Here is a 15,688-nt window from a genome sequence, read left to right as displayed (position 1 = left end):
GAGGAGATTGGAGACAAGAAGGGAGACGACCAACGTGCTCCATGCCCACGAGATGCTCCCCACCCAGTGGAGTCACTTCCTCCCCAAACACTCAGTCTTGTTGGGCTTCAGAGCTGCAGCCACTGGGGAGTCTGCTGTGTGTCCTGGAAGAATACTCGGTATTTTCTAAAATACAAGTATGGTATTTTTTTGAAACATAGTAAAAAAAAATACCAAACAACACCTTGAAACTCTATTCCATTAAACAAGAACTTCCAATTCTCTCTACCTCCCACCCCCCAGCAACCACTGTCCCATTTTCTCTCTAGGAATTTGATTATTTTAGATACTTCATATAAGTGGAATCATATAGTATTTGCCTTTTATTGACTGGTTTATTTCACTCACCACAACGTCCTCAAGCTTCATCCATGTGGTAGCCTGTGTCAGAATTCCTTGCTTTTTAAGGTGAATAACATTCCATGGTACGTACACACTACATAGTGTTTATCCATCCATCCACTGAGTGATGCTTGGGTTGCTTCCACGTTTTGGCTTTTGTGAACAACACTGCTGTGAGCATGGGTGTGCAAATGTCTCTTTGAGTTCCTGCTCTCAATTCTTTTGGATAAATACCTAGAAATGAAATTACTCATCATATGGTAATTCCATTTTAATTTTTTGAGAAACTGCCATTCTCTTATCATCTCCCGACTTGTTTTATTCTTTTTTTTTCCTTATCTGTTGTCATCACCTTACACTGGCTATACATTTTAACGTCTCCAGTCGGGACCCCTCTCCTGACCTCCATATGTGTATATCCAGCTTTCCAGCTGACGTCTCCAGTTATCTATCAGGTGGCCTCTCAGAATGAACATCACTCTTGCAAACCCTGCTCTCAGATTTCCTCCATGCCACACAACTGCATCCTTCCAGGTGCTCCAAGGAAAGATTTCAGCACCATCCTTGTTCCTCTCTTTCCCCCACTTACCACATCCAGCAGAAATTTCAGTCAGCTTAACCCTCAAAATGTTTCCCAAATATATGCTCTCTACCTACACAATGTCCCTGGTCCAGGGCACCATCAAGTCCTGCCTGGAGTGCCCATAGAGACGTGCCACATCTATCTTTGGCTGCCCTGGACCCACCCTCTCCGATTCTGAACATAGAAGCCATTGGGATCCTACTAACTTGAGGGTCTAGTCATGTGACTGCTCCCCTCAAAGGCTTCCAGGATCGTGCGTTGGCCTGCGGTGGTCTCCCACGGGGCCTGCACTGTCCTCCCTGTGCTGTCACACGTCAGCCTCTTGTTTCCTCCACACACCACGCCTGCTTCTGCCTCTGGACCATGGCTCTCACTTCTCCCCCTTTTCCATCTTCCTGGAATACTTTTCTCGTAGGGAAACACAAGACTTCCTTCCTCCTTACCTCCAAGTCTTTGTTCAAACATCACCTCCATCACATCACACTCTCCAATTCAGAAAACCCACCCCACTATGCCACAGGCTGCTTTCCCTGAGGGATCTCCCCCAAACATGTATTGATATCCCACATGCTGTAATTTAATTTATTTTTTATTCTTGTCTCAATAATGACTGACAGAATCCGGATGACAGAAACACTTCCTGTTCCCTTTGTTTACTGTGGTAAAATATCTGTAAAAGAAAAATGGCCATTTAAAAAGTTTTACAGGGCACAATTCAGTGACACCAGATGCACTCACAATGTTGTGCAACCATCACCTCTGTGTATTTCCTGAACATTTCCGTCATCCCAAACAGTAACTCTGCACAGTTGCACAATGACTCCCCATCCCCCGCCCCTTGGTTGCGAGCAGCCACCATTATTCTTTCTGTTTCTATGAATTTGTCTTCATAGGCAGCTCATAGAAGCAGAATCACGCAATATTTGCCCTTTTGTGTCTGTCTCCTTCCATTTACCATATTGTTTTCAAGGTTCATCCATGAGGTAGCATGTGCCAGAATTTCACTTATTCCTCTTCAAGGCTGAATGATATTCCATTGTATGCATGTGCCATATTTGGTTCATCCATTATTCTGTTGATGGGCACCAGCATTGGTTCCACAGCTACTGTGAATAATGCTGCTATGAACACTGGTGTACAAGCATCCATTAAATGCATACGTTCAAGTCCTTTGAGTACATATCTAGAAGTGGCAGCGCTGGGTCATAGGGTGATTCTATGTTTAATTTTTGAAAGAGATTCCAAAGGGTTTTCCACTGGGCTGCACCACTTCTCATTCTCACAGGCAATGCCCATGGGTTCTAATTCATTCACACCTTTGCCAATACTTGTTACTATGTGTTTTTTAAAAAAAATATATAAAGCTGTCCTAATGGGTGTAAAGTCGTATTTCATTGTAGTTTTGACTTGCATTTCTCTAACGACTGATGATGCTGATCATCTTTTCATGTGCTCCTTGGTCATTTGTGTGTCTTCTTCGCAGAAGTGTATCTTCAAATCCTTTGCATGACAGTGAGTTTTGAAGTTGTGTCACTGATGCACAATGCTGGTACGTCATATGTATGCAATGACAATTGTTAAATGGGTCTATGCATAAATGACTGAATGTTACTCTGCTTAGAACTATACAATGACAAACACATGCACGCACACACACTGGGTGGCATTTAAGAATGAGCCTGAGGGATGAGCATGACTTGGAGAGGTAGGAATGAGGAAGGAAGGGCATTTCAGGAGAAGGAACTACACATACAAAGTCTCAGAGTCACAGAGGCCTTGGCCCAGCTGGGAGAGGAGACATTGACAGATGCAGAGAGAGGGAGGAATCTGGGGGAGAGTCCAGCAGAGACGGATCAGGCCAGGCCTTCAAATTCAGCCTGTGGTGTTTTCAGCTCAGTCTCTGGCCATGGAGAGGACACGTAGCTGTTCATACTGTGCAGGACATGGATGATGGTCTCTGGAAACAATCTGGAGGCCCGAGTTGAGGAGAGAGATGGAAGCAGGAGGTGAGGTGAGTTCAGAGACCCAGGGAAGAGATGAGCCCCCAGGAACGACCAGCGTCAGGATGAGGAGACGACAGGCAGCAACATGAGCTGTGATTAGGGAGAAGGATGACAAAACAGTTTTATTGGATTCTGGAGAGAGGAGGGAAGTCAACGTGTGTAGTCAAAACCTATTTCTGGCCTTAGAGATGGGGGTCTTGGCATCATCAGTGTGAGAGGGAACCCAGCAAAGAAGTGGGTTTGCAGAGGAAGATGGCAGCTCAACTTTGGCCATGCTGAGCAGAGGAATTCTGGGGGCCATGCTGGGGGAGGTATGCAGTGGGATGTTGGGTGGTGAGACATCTGGGTCACTCACCTGAGGGATTAACCCGGGGTGGTGTTTGCATCCTACATGCCCCCTGCAGGCCTCATCACTTTCCTCCTGTAGGACCTCATTCTAAGAAAAGAGACCAGAGTCTTTCAGTTTAGTCAGACTGAAGTTCACCTGGCAACAGACTCACCCGGTCTTCCTTGTACAGGGGCTGGAGGTGAGACTGATGTGGGAGAGGGCAGGTCTGGCTCCACAGACTGTGTGGAGAACACAGGTACCTCCCATCCTGGACACTCCGTGGGCGGGGCATCATAACTGCCCTGGTGGATTCCCCATCACCACCCCCTGTCCCTGTAAGCTTTGTGCCTGCCCCACCTCCTGATCCATTTGGGACTTCCCAGCACTAGTCTGTGACTCAGCCAGGTGCCCCATCCCCTCCCCACACCTCCTGTTCATCCTGGGACAATGCTCACATGAGGAAGATGAGGCAGAGGAGGAGGAGCAGGATCTTCACAGCTGCTTCCCCGATGGCCACCAGAACAACTTCTGTCATGGGCCTTGATCTCCCTGCAGGAACTTGGGACAAGAACAGATCCACCTGCTGCATGGCAATCCTGTGTCCTTCCACTCCAAGTGGGATCTGGACATTGGTCCTCCAGGCCCTCCTGCATCACGGATATGTGACCACCTGCACTCAGGCTTCACCCCACCCCACCCCACAACCTGACTGTCCAGCATTTGGATGGAGGAAAATTGAATAAGTTGGACTTCATCAAAATGACAAAATTTTGTTCTTCGATTGACACTACTGAGAAAGTAAAAAGCCAACCTACTTAATGGGAGAAAATATTTGCAATTCACAGATCTGATAAAAGTGTAGGATCCAGCACTCTTACAACTCAACAGCAGAACACCAAACTACTCACTTAAAAGATGGGCAGAGAGCCAGCCCTGATGGCCTAGTGGTTAAATTTCAGCACGCTCTGCTTCAGCAGCCCGGGTTCAGTGCCTGAGGGTCAAACCACACTACTCATCTGTCAGTGGCCATGCTATGGTGGCAGCTGACATAGGAGAACCAGAAGGACTTGCAACTAGAACATACAACTTTGTATCGGGGCTTTCAGGAATGGAAAAAAAGAGAGAGAGAGACTGGCAACAAATGTTAGCTGATGGTGAATCTTTCCCAGCCAAAAAAAAAGTCTGCAAAGAATCTGAAAAAAATCTCCCAAGAACATATACAAATGGCCAATATGTCCACGAAAGAATTAGCAATATCATTAGTCATTACATAAACGCAAATGAAAACTGATGAAATACTCCTTCACAGCACTAGCAGGCTATAATTTTTTTCAAAAAAGGACAATAACAATGTTGGTAAGGGTGTGGAGAAATTAGAACCTTCATACATTTCCAGAGTAAACGTAAAATGGAGCTGCCATTGTGGAAAACAGTCTGGCATTTCCTCAAAAAGTGGAACATTGAATTACCATGTGACCTAGCAGTTACACTCCTAAGGAGGTACTCGGGAGTGGAGTTCTCAACAAATCTGAGAACATGTGTTTGAACAAAAGCATGTATACCAATGTTTATAGCAGCATTATTCCCAACAGCCAAAATGTGGAAACAACCCAAATGTCCATCAACTGGTCAATGGATGAACAATATGCGGTACATCCATACAATGGAATCTTATTCAGACAGAAAAGAAAGAATTACTGATACATGCTATATGGATCAACATTCAAAATGTTTTGTGAAGCAAGATAAGCCAGAGAAAAAAGGCCACATTTTGTATGATGCCACTTATATGAAATGTCCAGAATAGGCAAATCCACAGAGACACAAAGCAGATTAGTGGTTGCAGGGACTGGGGGAGGGGAGTATGGAGAGTGACTGCTTCACGGGCACAGGGTTCCTCTTCGGGGTGATGAAAATGTTGGATGGATGGAATTAGATATTGGTGATGGTTGTACAACATTGTGAATGTACTAAAAGCCACCTACTGTACACTTAAAAATGGCTCAGACAGTGACTTTAGTTTTAGTGAATTTTCCTCAATAATAAAATAATTTATACATATTTTTAAAAATTATATATAGACACCAATATTTACCTGCTGCTGTCAAAAATCAAAAAGTTTCCTCTTATACTGAATACACACACTTTTAGCTTCTGCATACCAAATGAAGGGATCAAAAAAATGAAAAGACAACCCATCAACTGGGAGAAAATATTTGTAGATCATATATCTGACAAAGAGTTGATTTCCAAAATATATAAAGAACTTATACAACTCAACAAGAAAAAATGAACAGCCTGATCAAAAAGTGAGCAGAGGGATTGAACAGACGTTTTTCCAAAGAAGATATACAGATGGTCAACAGACAGATGAAAAGATGCTCAACATCACTCATTATTAGAGAAATGCAAATCAAAACTACAATGAGATATCACCTCACACCCATCAGAATGGGTATAATTAACAAGATAAGCAATAACAAATGTTGCAGAGGATGTGGAGAAATGGGAACCCTCATATACTGCTGGTGGGAATGAAAACAGGTGCACCCACAATGGAAAACAGTATAGAGATTTCTCAATAAATTAAAAATAGAAACGTCATTTGATCCAGCTATTCCACTACTGGGTATTTATCCAGAGAACATGAAATCAGCAATTCAAAGAGATCCATGCATCCCTGTGTTCATCGCAGCATTATTCACAATAGCCAGGACATGGAAGCAACCCAAGTGCCCATCGATGGATGAATGGATAAAGAAGATGTGGTATATATATATATACAATGGAATACTACCCATCCATAAAAGAGACAAAACCATGCCATTTGCATGGACGGTCCTTGAGGGTACTATGTTAAGTGAAATGAGCCAGACAGAGAAAGACAAACACTGTGTGATTTCCCTCACAAGTAGAAGATAAATACACGGATAAGGAGAAAGATTAGTGGTAACCAGAGGGGAAGGGAGCGGGTAGAGGGCAAAAGGGGAAAAGGGGCACATAAGCATGGTGATGGATACAAATTAGACTATTGCTGGTGAGCACAACGCTGTCTATACAGAAACTGACAAGTAATAATGTACACCTGAATTTTACACCATGTTATAAGCCATTACGTTCTCAGTAAAAAAAAAAGAAGGTGCAGCTACAGCTGAGATGTGTAATGACCCTGCTCATGGAAAGCAAATGGTTCTGGGAGAGTCTAGTGAATGGGCATGTTTGGAGGAGTTTGTGTATGAAGATAGTAGAAGAAATTATGTGAGATTTAAGAAACTATGTTCAAAGGTGAAAGTCAGAGTCACGAAAGAAAATGTTGATAAATGCGACCAGTGTTTTGCTAGGAAATGTTTAACAGCCAGCTCCTTCATGGTGGGGGAAGGGGGGGTGTACTGATTTGTAGCATTTGCCTATTTCCTTCGATCTAAATATTCCCATCCTGCCCAATTTCATGCACCCAATTTGAGGTCACTGACCCCGGACTTGGGAAAAGATGGACACAATTAGTTCTTGCCAAACAGTCAGAGCCAACACCATTACACCACTACGTGCAACACAGCAGAAAAGTACATGTTTTTTTCCTGGAAAAATCACTATATGCTAAGTCAAAAGGCCATCAGCAGACTAGAAATCAGTCCTTTCAATAACACACAGCTGATGTCCTCAAGATGAACAAAGCTTCTTCAAATAATTAAGAGAAAGATCACAAAGAAACACCAGTGGGTCTTAAACACAAGGAAAGATCTCAACCTATTCGCAAAATACAACTGCAACTTAAAATAGCAGGGAATTCCCTTAGGATGTGAGTGAGGATGGACACGCTCAGCAGGGAACGGGGCACATTGCAGGTGGGAGTATGAACGGATCAACCTCCGTGTAGTGGGATTTGACAGCATCTGTAGAAATTACACACATACCCTTTGATCCGGGACTTTCTTCTCCACAAAATTATCTGCCAGACACACATGCATGGAGAATGTTTGTACAAGTTATTCAGGGCAGTATTTTTTGTCTGAGCAGAAGATTGGAAACATCATAGCCTTTCCACCAACAGGGGACCAATTGAGTGCTTTATAGTACCATATACTTTCAACTGGACAACCATGGAGTCATCAGTAAGAATGAGGAAGGTTTCCTGTGTACTGATGTAGAAGGATCTCCAAGATAGACTGAGTGTGAGAAAAAGGCGAGTTTAGTTCACAGAAATGTACCAATGTCACTTCCTTAGTTGTGACAAATGTGCAAACATGAGGTGAGATTTTAACAATGAGGGAAGCTGGGTGAGAGATTATGGAAACTCTCCATAACAGGTAAATCTAAAAATGCTCCACATGAAAAGTTTATTAAAATGATAATAAAGATGCAGAACAGTGTGTATAGTATGATGTGTACCTATGTGTGTGTGTGTTTAAATGTATATGCATAGGTTGCATTTGGGAAGATAACCAAGAGGGAGGTACACAGCGTTCTGAATACTCTTTTATTCCTACTAAATTTTCCTAGGGACTGAATTGTGTTCCTCCTAATTCATATATCAAAGCCCCAGCCCCCAGTGTGATGGTATTTGGAGGTATCTGGAGGGATCTTTGGGAGGTGATTGGGGTCAGATGAGGTCATGAGAGTGGGGCTCTCATGATGACATTAGTGCCCTTATAAGAAGAGACACCAGAGAGCTGGCTCTCTCAGCCTTGTGAGGACACAGCCAGAAGGCGGCCATCTACAAAGCAGGAAGAGAGTCCTCACCAGGAACCTGATGGCTGACACCTTGATCTTGGACTTCCAGCCTCCAGAAGTATGAGAAATAAATTCCTGTTGTTTAAGCCATGCAGTCTGGGGTAATTTGTTATGGCATGCTGAGCAGCTAAGACACTTTTTATGCTTCCTATTTTAACACTAACATTAAAATGATCCAGGGAGGCTGGAGGAGTAGGTGGGGTCCAGATCCTAAGGAGAATGAGGGCTGGCTTTGGGACGAGGATGCATCCCTTGCATGGGGACAGCACAACCTTGGATGTGCAAACCCCTGAGAGCAGGGTCAGTGGAGGTGGGAGGCCAGTGTGTAAGCTAATGGTTGAGTGGGGGCTTCCCATCTCTGCTGTGCCCACTCCTGGCCTGAGCCTTTCTCCCATCTGAGTTCTGAACCCCACCTCTGCTCTGAAGGGAGGAGACAGACCCTACTTCCACCACAGCCCCCAGATAGTAGAGGTTCGCCCTACTTGTGCTTTCTTTCCGGAACACACTGAAGGTCGTGAGTTCAGGAGCACATCAGGACAGACAGACATGTTGTTCCCTTTTCAAAGGCAGGAAGGTGGGTGATGGGCCTTTTCCCCCAGAACTTTAGAAATAGGAAGTGGGTGGAGTTGGATGTCCTCTTTCCTTCCTCCCCAGAGCCAGCTTGCAGAACCCAGCACCCAGCACCCACTATCACAGGCTCTGCCTCCCCCTCCCCCATAGTAATTGCCCTTAGGGACCTGGCCATCCTGGTCTGGCACTCACAGGACACGTTGAGCTGGACGGTCCTCTCCGTGCTCACACCAGCTCCAGGGAATGTCACTTGACAGGTGAGGTTGGTGCCGTGGTCCTGGGGCTCTGGGGTGAGGGTAAGCACTGAGGAGTGGGGAGTCTTGGAGCCCATGGAGGTGAGGGCGACCCCCATCCAGGAGAAGGTGGGGGGCGTCCCCCTCTCACAGGCCCATGGCACAGTACAAGTAATGTTCTTGGGGTGGCCAGCTTCTAGGGTCTCCTGGATGTAGATGTCAGGTGTCTCTGTCAGAGCTGAGGAGGAGAGAGACAGAGACCAGGCCTGGAGGCGGGGACCCCAAGTATGAGCCTAAGGTCAACCTCTACCCCAGGCCAGCCATCTCCTCCCTGGTCAGCCTCAGCATCCTGCCCTCCCAGGTCCTTCTGGGTCCCTCCCAGGATGAAGAGCAAGGAATCCCCTCCCAGTGCTTCCCTGGAGGCCCACAGAACCCATCCATGTATCCTCTCCTTGTCCCCATTCCTTACCTGTCACATGCACAGAGAGCTGGTTCTGTCTGTAATTATATCTCAGAAAAGACCCTCTCTCCACCCGAAAGAAGTATGTCCCAGAGTCACTCCTCCTGGTGTCTTTGATGTCCAGGGAGCAGTCATAGATCTGGGGGTTTCCAAGAAGGTGGAATCGGCCCTGAGTCTCCTCCTGCACTTCACGATCTGGGTTGTTTGTGGCCACAGGAGCTTCCTGGTGTGGACTTGCCCCTTCTCGGAACCAGTAGCCATAAACTGGGTCAGTGTTACTGTCATTGACTTGAGGATAGAAGATAGTGCAGGGCACACGGACGCACAGGCCCTCCTGCACCGTCGCAGACCCCTGCACTTGCAGCCAGAATCTCCCATGCTGAGCCTGGGACCCTGTGGGGAAATGACGGTCATCTCGGTCCCCTGCCCCACCTACTCCCTCTCCCCTCAACCCACTCACCTGCCCACAGCAGAGGGAGCAACAGCAGCAGCGGCATCTTTGAGGACGAGCCACAGGACCTCGGTGTCACAGGACTAGGAGGAAGCCCCAGCAGGAAGCCCAGACTGAGGTCAGAAAGGTGACTGACTGCAGAAGAGGAACTTGAAACCCACATGCTTTGGAGCTGGTGTGGTCCTTGGAGAATTACAACTCCTACTTTCCAGGTGGGGTTTCACATAAACTCACAAATTCATTTCTACATCCCTTTACTCCATATAAATCTGTGCTTCTTCCATTTCTACCTGGTTCTCCCATTAATGAGTTAAATAAAATAGGGAGTTGCCATTCAATGGGTATAAATTTCAGTCGTGGAAGAGGAAAAAGTTCTAGAGATCTGCTGTGCAACACAGTGCCTACGGTAAACAATACTGTAAACTTAATTGGTGAAGAGTGTAGATCTCATGTTATGTGTCTTTATACCATAATAAGAAAATCTTTAACGCATGTTAAATTTATATCTATATGAGTCAATATTTTACCTTTTAAAAAAATATCCTTCGATAGAATAAATAGACAAATTTGTGTGTGCTTCTGAGCATGTGTTGGCTTTTTGGTTTGTAGAGTCTTCTAGGTATTAGATACAGGTCTCCGTGGGCCAAACAAGATGAACCATGTAACACCTGGGCTCATCTTAAAGGCTTTTGGCTATTTCCATTTGAGCAAGTGGGAGCCACTGGAGAGTTAGAAGGAGAAAAGGGAACCATTGGGTTTTTAGCATTCACTCTGGCTTCTCCTTGGAGAACAGACTGGAGTTGGGCAGAAAGCAGGTGAGGAGACGAGTCTCCTTAACTGTGTACTTAAGTTCCAAATATAGAAAGTGAGTCCTGGGAGGCAAGAATGTGCATCTCTCACAAGCACTGTAGATTTGCTTTGCACACAGTAATGATAAGGTACATAGTAGGTGATGGATATGTGCCGAATGATAGGCTTCCCAAATCTACATCAGGTCAATACACAAGTAGCAGACTCTTGCATAAAACATTGCTTTAATTTTGGTAAAGAAACTTACGTGTGCGTATCTTTCCTCTCCCTCCATCTCCTCACTCACAACCACAGGGAACAGTTTGGGAGCCCACAAGTGAGAGGTGAACAAGTTTACTTGTTTCTTTTTCTATGTTGGGTCAGGGCTGCTCAGCAAGGTGCTTCCCTAATGCGCAGAGTGGGTTGGGGGTGGGGAGAGAGGTTTGGGAGACGATGATCACGGTGTCCCCGTGTCTGGCCCTTCCTTTCAACTTCCCGTATGCAGGATCTTTCCCTTTCCAGAGACGCAAAGGGGCTGAAGTTTTTCTCATCGCCCCCTTTAAGAGGCCCCAACCCTGCCATGAAAAAACAGGAGTGAGGTCAGAGTCCTGTAGAATGCAGGCTTTGGGGGTGATGAGCTGGTGAACAATGTTCTGGTGTTGGAGGACTCAGATAAGGGGTTACCTGAGGAGGACTCTGATTATCTGATGTAGCAGATCCTGGAGAGGCCATAGGGGAGGAGAAAGCCAGCCCCCCGTGGGAACACCTGAGCAGGCTCAGGACCAATAGCGGGCCACACGTCAGGGGAATTTCGGGAGAGCATGAACTTCCTGTTTCCAGCCCTATCAGGACCCAGACTTCCTGCCACTTTATGACTCTGGGGCTCAGGACAGCCTGAACCAGTAATTGCAGGAAGCATCTGGGCAGAGCTGGGGTGGGAGCCCTGCAGTGGTTGAAATCACCTAGCAAGAGACCAGAAGATTCCAGACAGAAATGTGAGAAAACGAGGAAAGAGGAAAAACCTGTCCCAGACTGAAAGTGAAAATCAGCTCCGATGGAGAAAGACAGAAAGCATTCCTGCAGTTGTTCAGGCTGGATAGGGGGACAGCTACAAAATTAAAAGGAATTTTTATCTCTCTTGAGGTCTTCCAACAGCTGTATAAAACCATAGTGACCCCCTCTGTGAGTGATTAATGCTTTCTTATCAATGATGCCATGAGACCGGCTTTGTTATTCCATCTAATTACGGGGGAAAACCCTGTAAATCGTCCTCACCTCAAGACAGCACTCAGTCCTTAGTTAACACCTGTAGGGGATGAACAGCACAAATCTGAGGATGGCAGCACACCCTGGAAGGTCCTTCATACCCCTGACCGGCATCATTGACCTAGGGTGTTACCAAATCCTTCCCCAAGCTCCTCCCACGCTGTATTGGTGGCTGGTAAATGGTTGGCCGCCCAGAAGGCTCGATCCACCAGGGGGCGCTCGGGAGCCTGAGGTGATCCAGGAGGCGCAGAGCTGATGCTGTCCGTGGTGCTGAAACAGGGTCCTGATTGGAGCTCCTGTACCTCTCACCTCTACAGAAGGGCCTTAGCAGAAACTTAAGGTCCCAGTTTGGTGCCAGGAAGACAAAGAGATGGGGATGGATGGAGCCAGGGAGGAGCAGACAGATGTGGGCGGTGCAGCTCTCCTCTCTCTCCTCCCTTTCCCACCTCTCCTGTTCACTCTCAGGCACTGTCCCTTCTGTGGATGATGTCTGTCTGCCACACTGGCTGAGCCACAGGGGCAGTGGGAAGTTATTGCTGAGTTTTTCTGTTTACTGGCCTCTGTCTCGCTCCTTGAAATAACTTACTTTATGCCAACCTCACAATTAAAAAAACAAAAACAAACTCTGAATGTGAGGAGGAATGTCACATTTGACAAAGGAGAAAATGGAGTATCAGGGTCAGAAATATCAGACACTACACTTGGATCCCTTTCTCCCGTTCTCTCCACCTGTCTCACTGCATCCTGGAAGGAGAGGTCTGTCTCAGGCCTGATGGAGAAGGTAAGTGCTTCTTGGACACTTGTTTCTGGCTCCAATGGATCCCCTCTGCTGGTGGTGTAGGACTCGCCTGAAATAGTCAGAGGGCTCCCCTTCCATCAGTAGAGGCATGAGACTCCTTAGCTGTCTTGTGTTTCTTGGCCAGGATTTGGGAAATGCTCAGTCTGAGTGTCCTTACTCTGTGAGCTGGGGGACTGAGATGTCCTGCCTCCGTATTGTTCCTCCAGTCCTGGCATCCTAAACCAGCTCACCTTCTTCTTATCACCTTTCAGAATTCTCATTTGGTTGTGTCTCGCACCATTTACAGGATTTATGGTTTTGTGCATAGAGGGGAGAAGCAGGGAACAATGGGTCAATGCCACCTTGTCTGGATTGTAGGTCTAACTGTCAAATTTTAATGTTTTCAACAGACAGGTTGACCCATATGACCCACCCTGACATTATGGTAAATAGAAGTCTGACTCAACTCTCTCTTCTGGAGGTAGGGCAGGTGGAAGGAGTGCTAGGTATCAGCCATTTTTTACACCAGACCAAAATCTCTAATTTGTTTATTTAACCCTCTCCTCCTTCTGGCCCCCAGGAGCCAGGCACTGACTATCCCAAGCCCTGAACTCTCATTGGACTCCCTATGGTACTCAGGGTGCTGGGAGTCCTGGCCCCACATTCACAGGAGACATTGAGCTGGATGGTTTCTGTGATTGCACAAGCTCCAGGAACCTCACGCTTCAGGGTAGTTGATACCAATGGCCATGATTGTGGGGTGATGACCTAAAAATGAGTTGTTTGCCCAGATCCTTTATTTACTGTGTTATAGTGAACAAATCCCTCCATCAAGCCTTATATTGAACTAATTTGCCTGTCATGCAATGAAGGTGGCTCAGCACACAAGGGGATGTCTGTCTTCCCAAGACAGACTGTAGACCTGGTGAGCTTCAGGAAAGGAGATGATGCTGTCCACGATGCTGAACTATGGCCAGATTCTGAGCTCCCAAGTTGCCCAGTCTGAGAGGGGTCTGCCCCTCAAGCATGGGATCTAAGACTTAAGCCAGAAAGACAGCCATATAACCTGGGGTGGTGAGAACATATGGCCTGCCTACAAGAAAAGGATCTGAGGGTAAGAAGAACCTCTCTTCAGTGGGCTGAGGTTCTCTTATACTTCTCTTTGGTTCCGAATCCACCGTTAGGGACACTTTTGTATGTCTGGCTGTCACTAATTGCCTAAGGGAACTAAGGACAGTGAAGCTATAAGAAAGACTATTAGGCCTAAGATTGAAGAGACCAATGGGGACCTGAAAAGAGAACGATTCCAGGAGAGTATTGGGCCGTATGTAGAGAGGTTGAGAAATGAGTGACAGGAACTCATGGGGGAGGGGCCAGCAATTTCAAAAAGTAGTTATTATACTAGTGAGAAGTATTCATAACTCTTGTTTACTGAATGCCAGCCCTGGTGTTCTAGAGGTTAAGATTCAGTGCTCTTACTGCCACACCTCAGGTTTGTGTCCCAGTCAGGGAAACACACCATCTGTCTGTGAGTTCTCATATTGTGGCAGCTGCATGTTGCTGTGAAGCTGAAAGCTATGCCACTGTTATTTCAAATACCAGCAGGGTCACCCATGGTGGATAGTTTTCAGTGGAACTTCCAGACTAACACCAACAAGGAAGAAGGAAATGACGATCCACTTAGGAAAAAATTGGCCATGAAAACCTTATGAAAAGCAGCAAAGCATTGTCTTATATAGTGGCAGAGAATAAGAGGATGATGCAAAAGCAGCTGGAAGGTATTCTGTTCTGCTGTACACAGGGTCCCTAGAAGTCACAATCAACTTGATGATACTAACAACAAATGTACTATTATGTTTCAGGAAAATGTTGAAAACATGTTTTCTCAGAAGACCTTGATAGGTGTAATTTATACCTACCAACTAGAATGTTTAGATCTGGATCTTGGAGAAGCCAGTTGACCTTCACTCATTCTTGAATGTTGGTTGAACATCTACTCTGTGCCAAGCACCATCCCACACGTGAGGTTACATGGTGCCTGCGGTACAATCTATAGCATCATCACCACCGGGTCCCCCTCCCCAGAGCCAACAACATTTGATTACCATCTTGGTATGCTGCCTTCTCTTTATTCAGGACACTTGTTTTTTCTCTCATCTTGATCTTACAGGAGGTGTGATTTTATGTCATTCCATTTTATTTATTTTTCTGGGTAATTTCTAGCCTCCTAAATTTCATTCTCATGTTTTTTTAAGAGGATATGTGCTATATTTAGTTAATCTCTCAAATGAGATTGGTCACTTATTTTGTTTCCATATTATCTTGAGTGAAAGTGCTGTAACATCGTTGCCTTTGGAGATGATCAGGGTTTCCAGTTCTTTCTCATTTGGTAACTGGATAAACTTTCCAGAACAAAGATCAGTAGAGCTCACACTCCTGATTAGAACTTTTCAGTTGTCTGCCCCCTCATCTTCTCTAGAATAGTATTGCTCACCCAGTTTCCCGCCTGAACGTCCTTAACAGATGAAGCTCACACAAGAATCCCACACTGTAGGATCCAGGTCCTTTGAGGCCCCTGGAGGAGTTGGGAGAAGTAACCAAAATCTGGCTGTTAGTAGGAAGAAAGTGCAAGGATATATGACCAAAAAATGAAGATTTATTTTCCCACAGCGTCACTTCTCTCCAGTCATCTCCTTCTCAACTTCCTCAAACGAAGCATGAAATGAGAATATAGAGTTGTGAAATGTCAATATGGGGTTTCTCTATTCACCACATCCTCCTAGTTTTCTGAGGAGGAACCAGCCAAATGCTCCAGGCTTATAAAGCAATATGTTGATCATAAGCGACAGAATCCTTAGTTGATCCCAGTAAAGGAGAAATTTATGAAAAGATTCTGAGGTCTTCCACATCATTAAAGAAGAGCAAAACCACCTGCTGGGAAAGATAGTCCTCCTGAGTCCCTCCTACTCCTCCAGGTCTTGCTGAGTCTTGCTGAACAAAACATGATGCTGTGACTGCTCCTCCCCTGGCCGAGTTCTCAGGGCTGTGTTTGCAGAGCAACCTTCAGGGATGACGTCATGTCTCCCTCCAGGACAAGAGCAGCCTCGCTTCCTGC

General features: G+C 45.9%; 1 protein-coding gene across 3 annotated transcripts; it reads right to left on the bottom strand.

Annotated features, from left to right (window-relative positions):
• Positions 1-387: 387 nt before the first annotated feature.
• LOC100066828 (myeloid cell surface antigen CD33-like) lies at positions 388-9,891 on the bottom strand. 3 transcript variants are annotated; one of them, XR_011422486.1, is made up of 7 exons: positions 9,750-9,891; positions 9,299-9,682; positions 8,789-9,067; positions 3,751-3,853; positions 3,323-3,403; positions 1,920-3,057; positions 388-615 (listed from the first exon to the last, which is right to left on the bottom strand). XR_011422486.1 is itself a non-coding variant. In XM_005596443.4 (6 exons), the coding sequence occupies exons 1-5, from the start codon at positions 9,784-9,786 to the stop codon at positions 3,355-3,357; spliced, it is 852 nt and encodes a 283-aa protein (XP_005596500.2). In that variant the 5' UTR covers positions 9,787-9,891; the 3' UTR covers positions 1,537-3,057; positions 3,323-3,354. The 3 variants fall into 3 exon arrangements, 2 of the variants coding, with proteins under 2 accessions (XP_005596500.2, XP_070080893.1); XM_005596443.4 differs by lacking the exon at positions 388-615 and having other exon boundaries at positions 1,537-3,057; XM_070224792.1 differs by lacking the exons at positions 388-615; positions 1,920-3,057; positions 3,323-3,403; positions 3,751-3,853 and having other exon boundaries at positions 8,421-9,067.
• Positions 9,892-15,688: the final 5,797 nt, after the last annotated feature.

This window comes from Equus caballus, chromosome 10, assembly GCF_041296265.1.
Source record: "Equus caballus isolate H_3958 breed thoroughbred chromosome 10, TB-T2T, whole genome shotgun sequence".
NCBI classification, from domain to species: Eukaryota; Metazoa; Chordata; class Mammalia; order Perissodactyla; family Equidae; genus Equus; species Equus caballus.
This window is presented reverse-complemented; position numbering and strand designations above follow the sequence as displayed.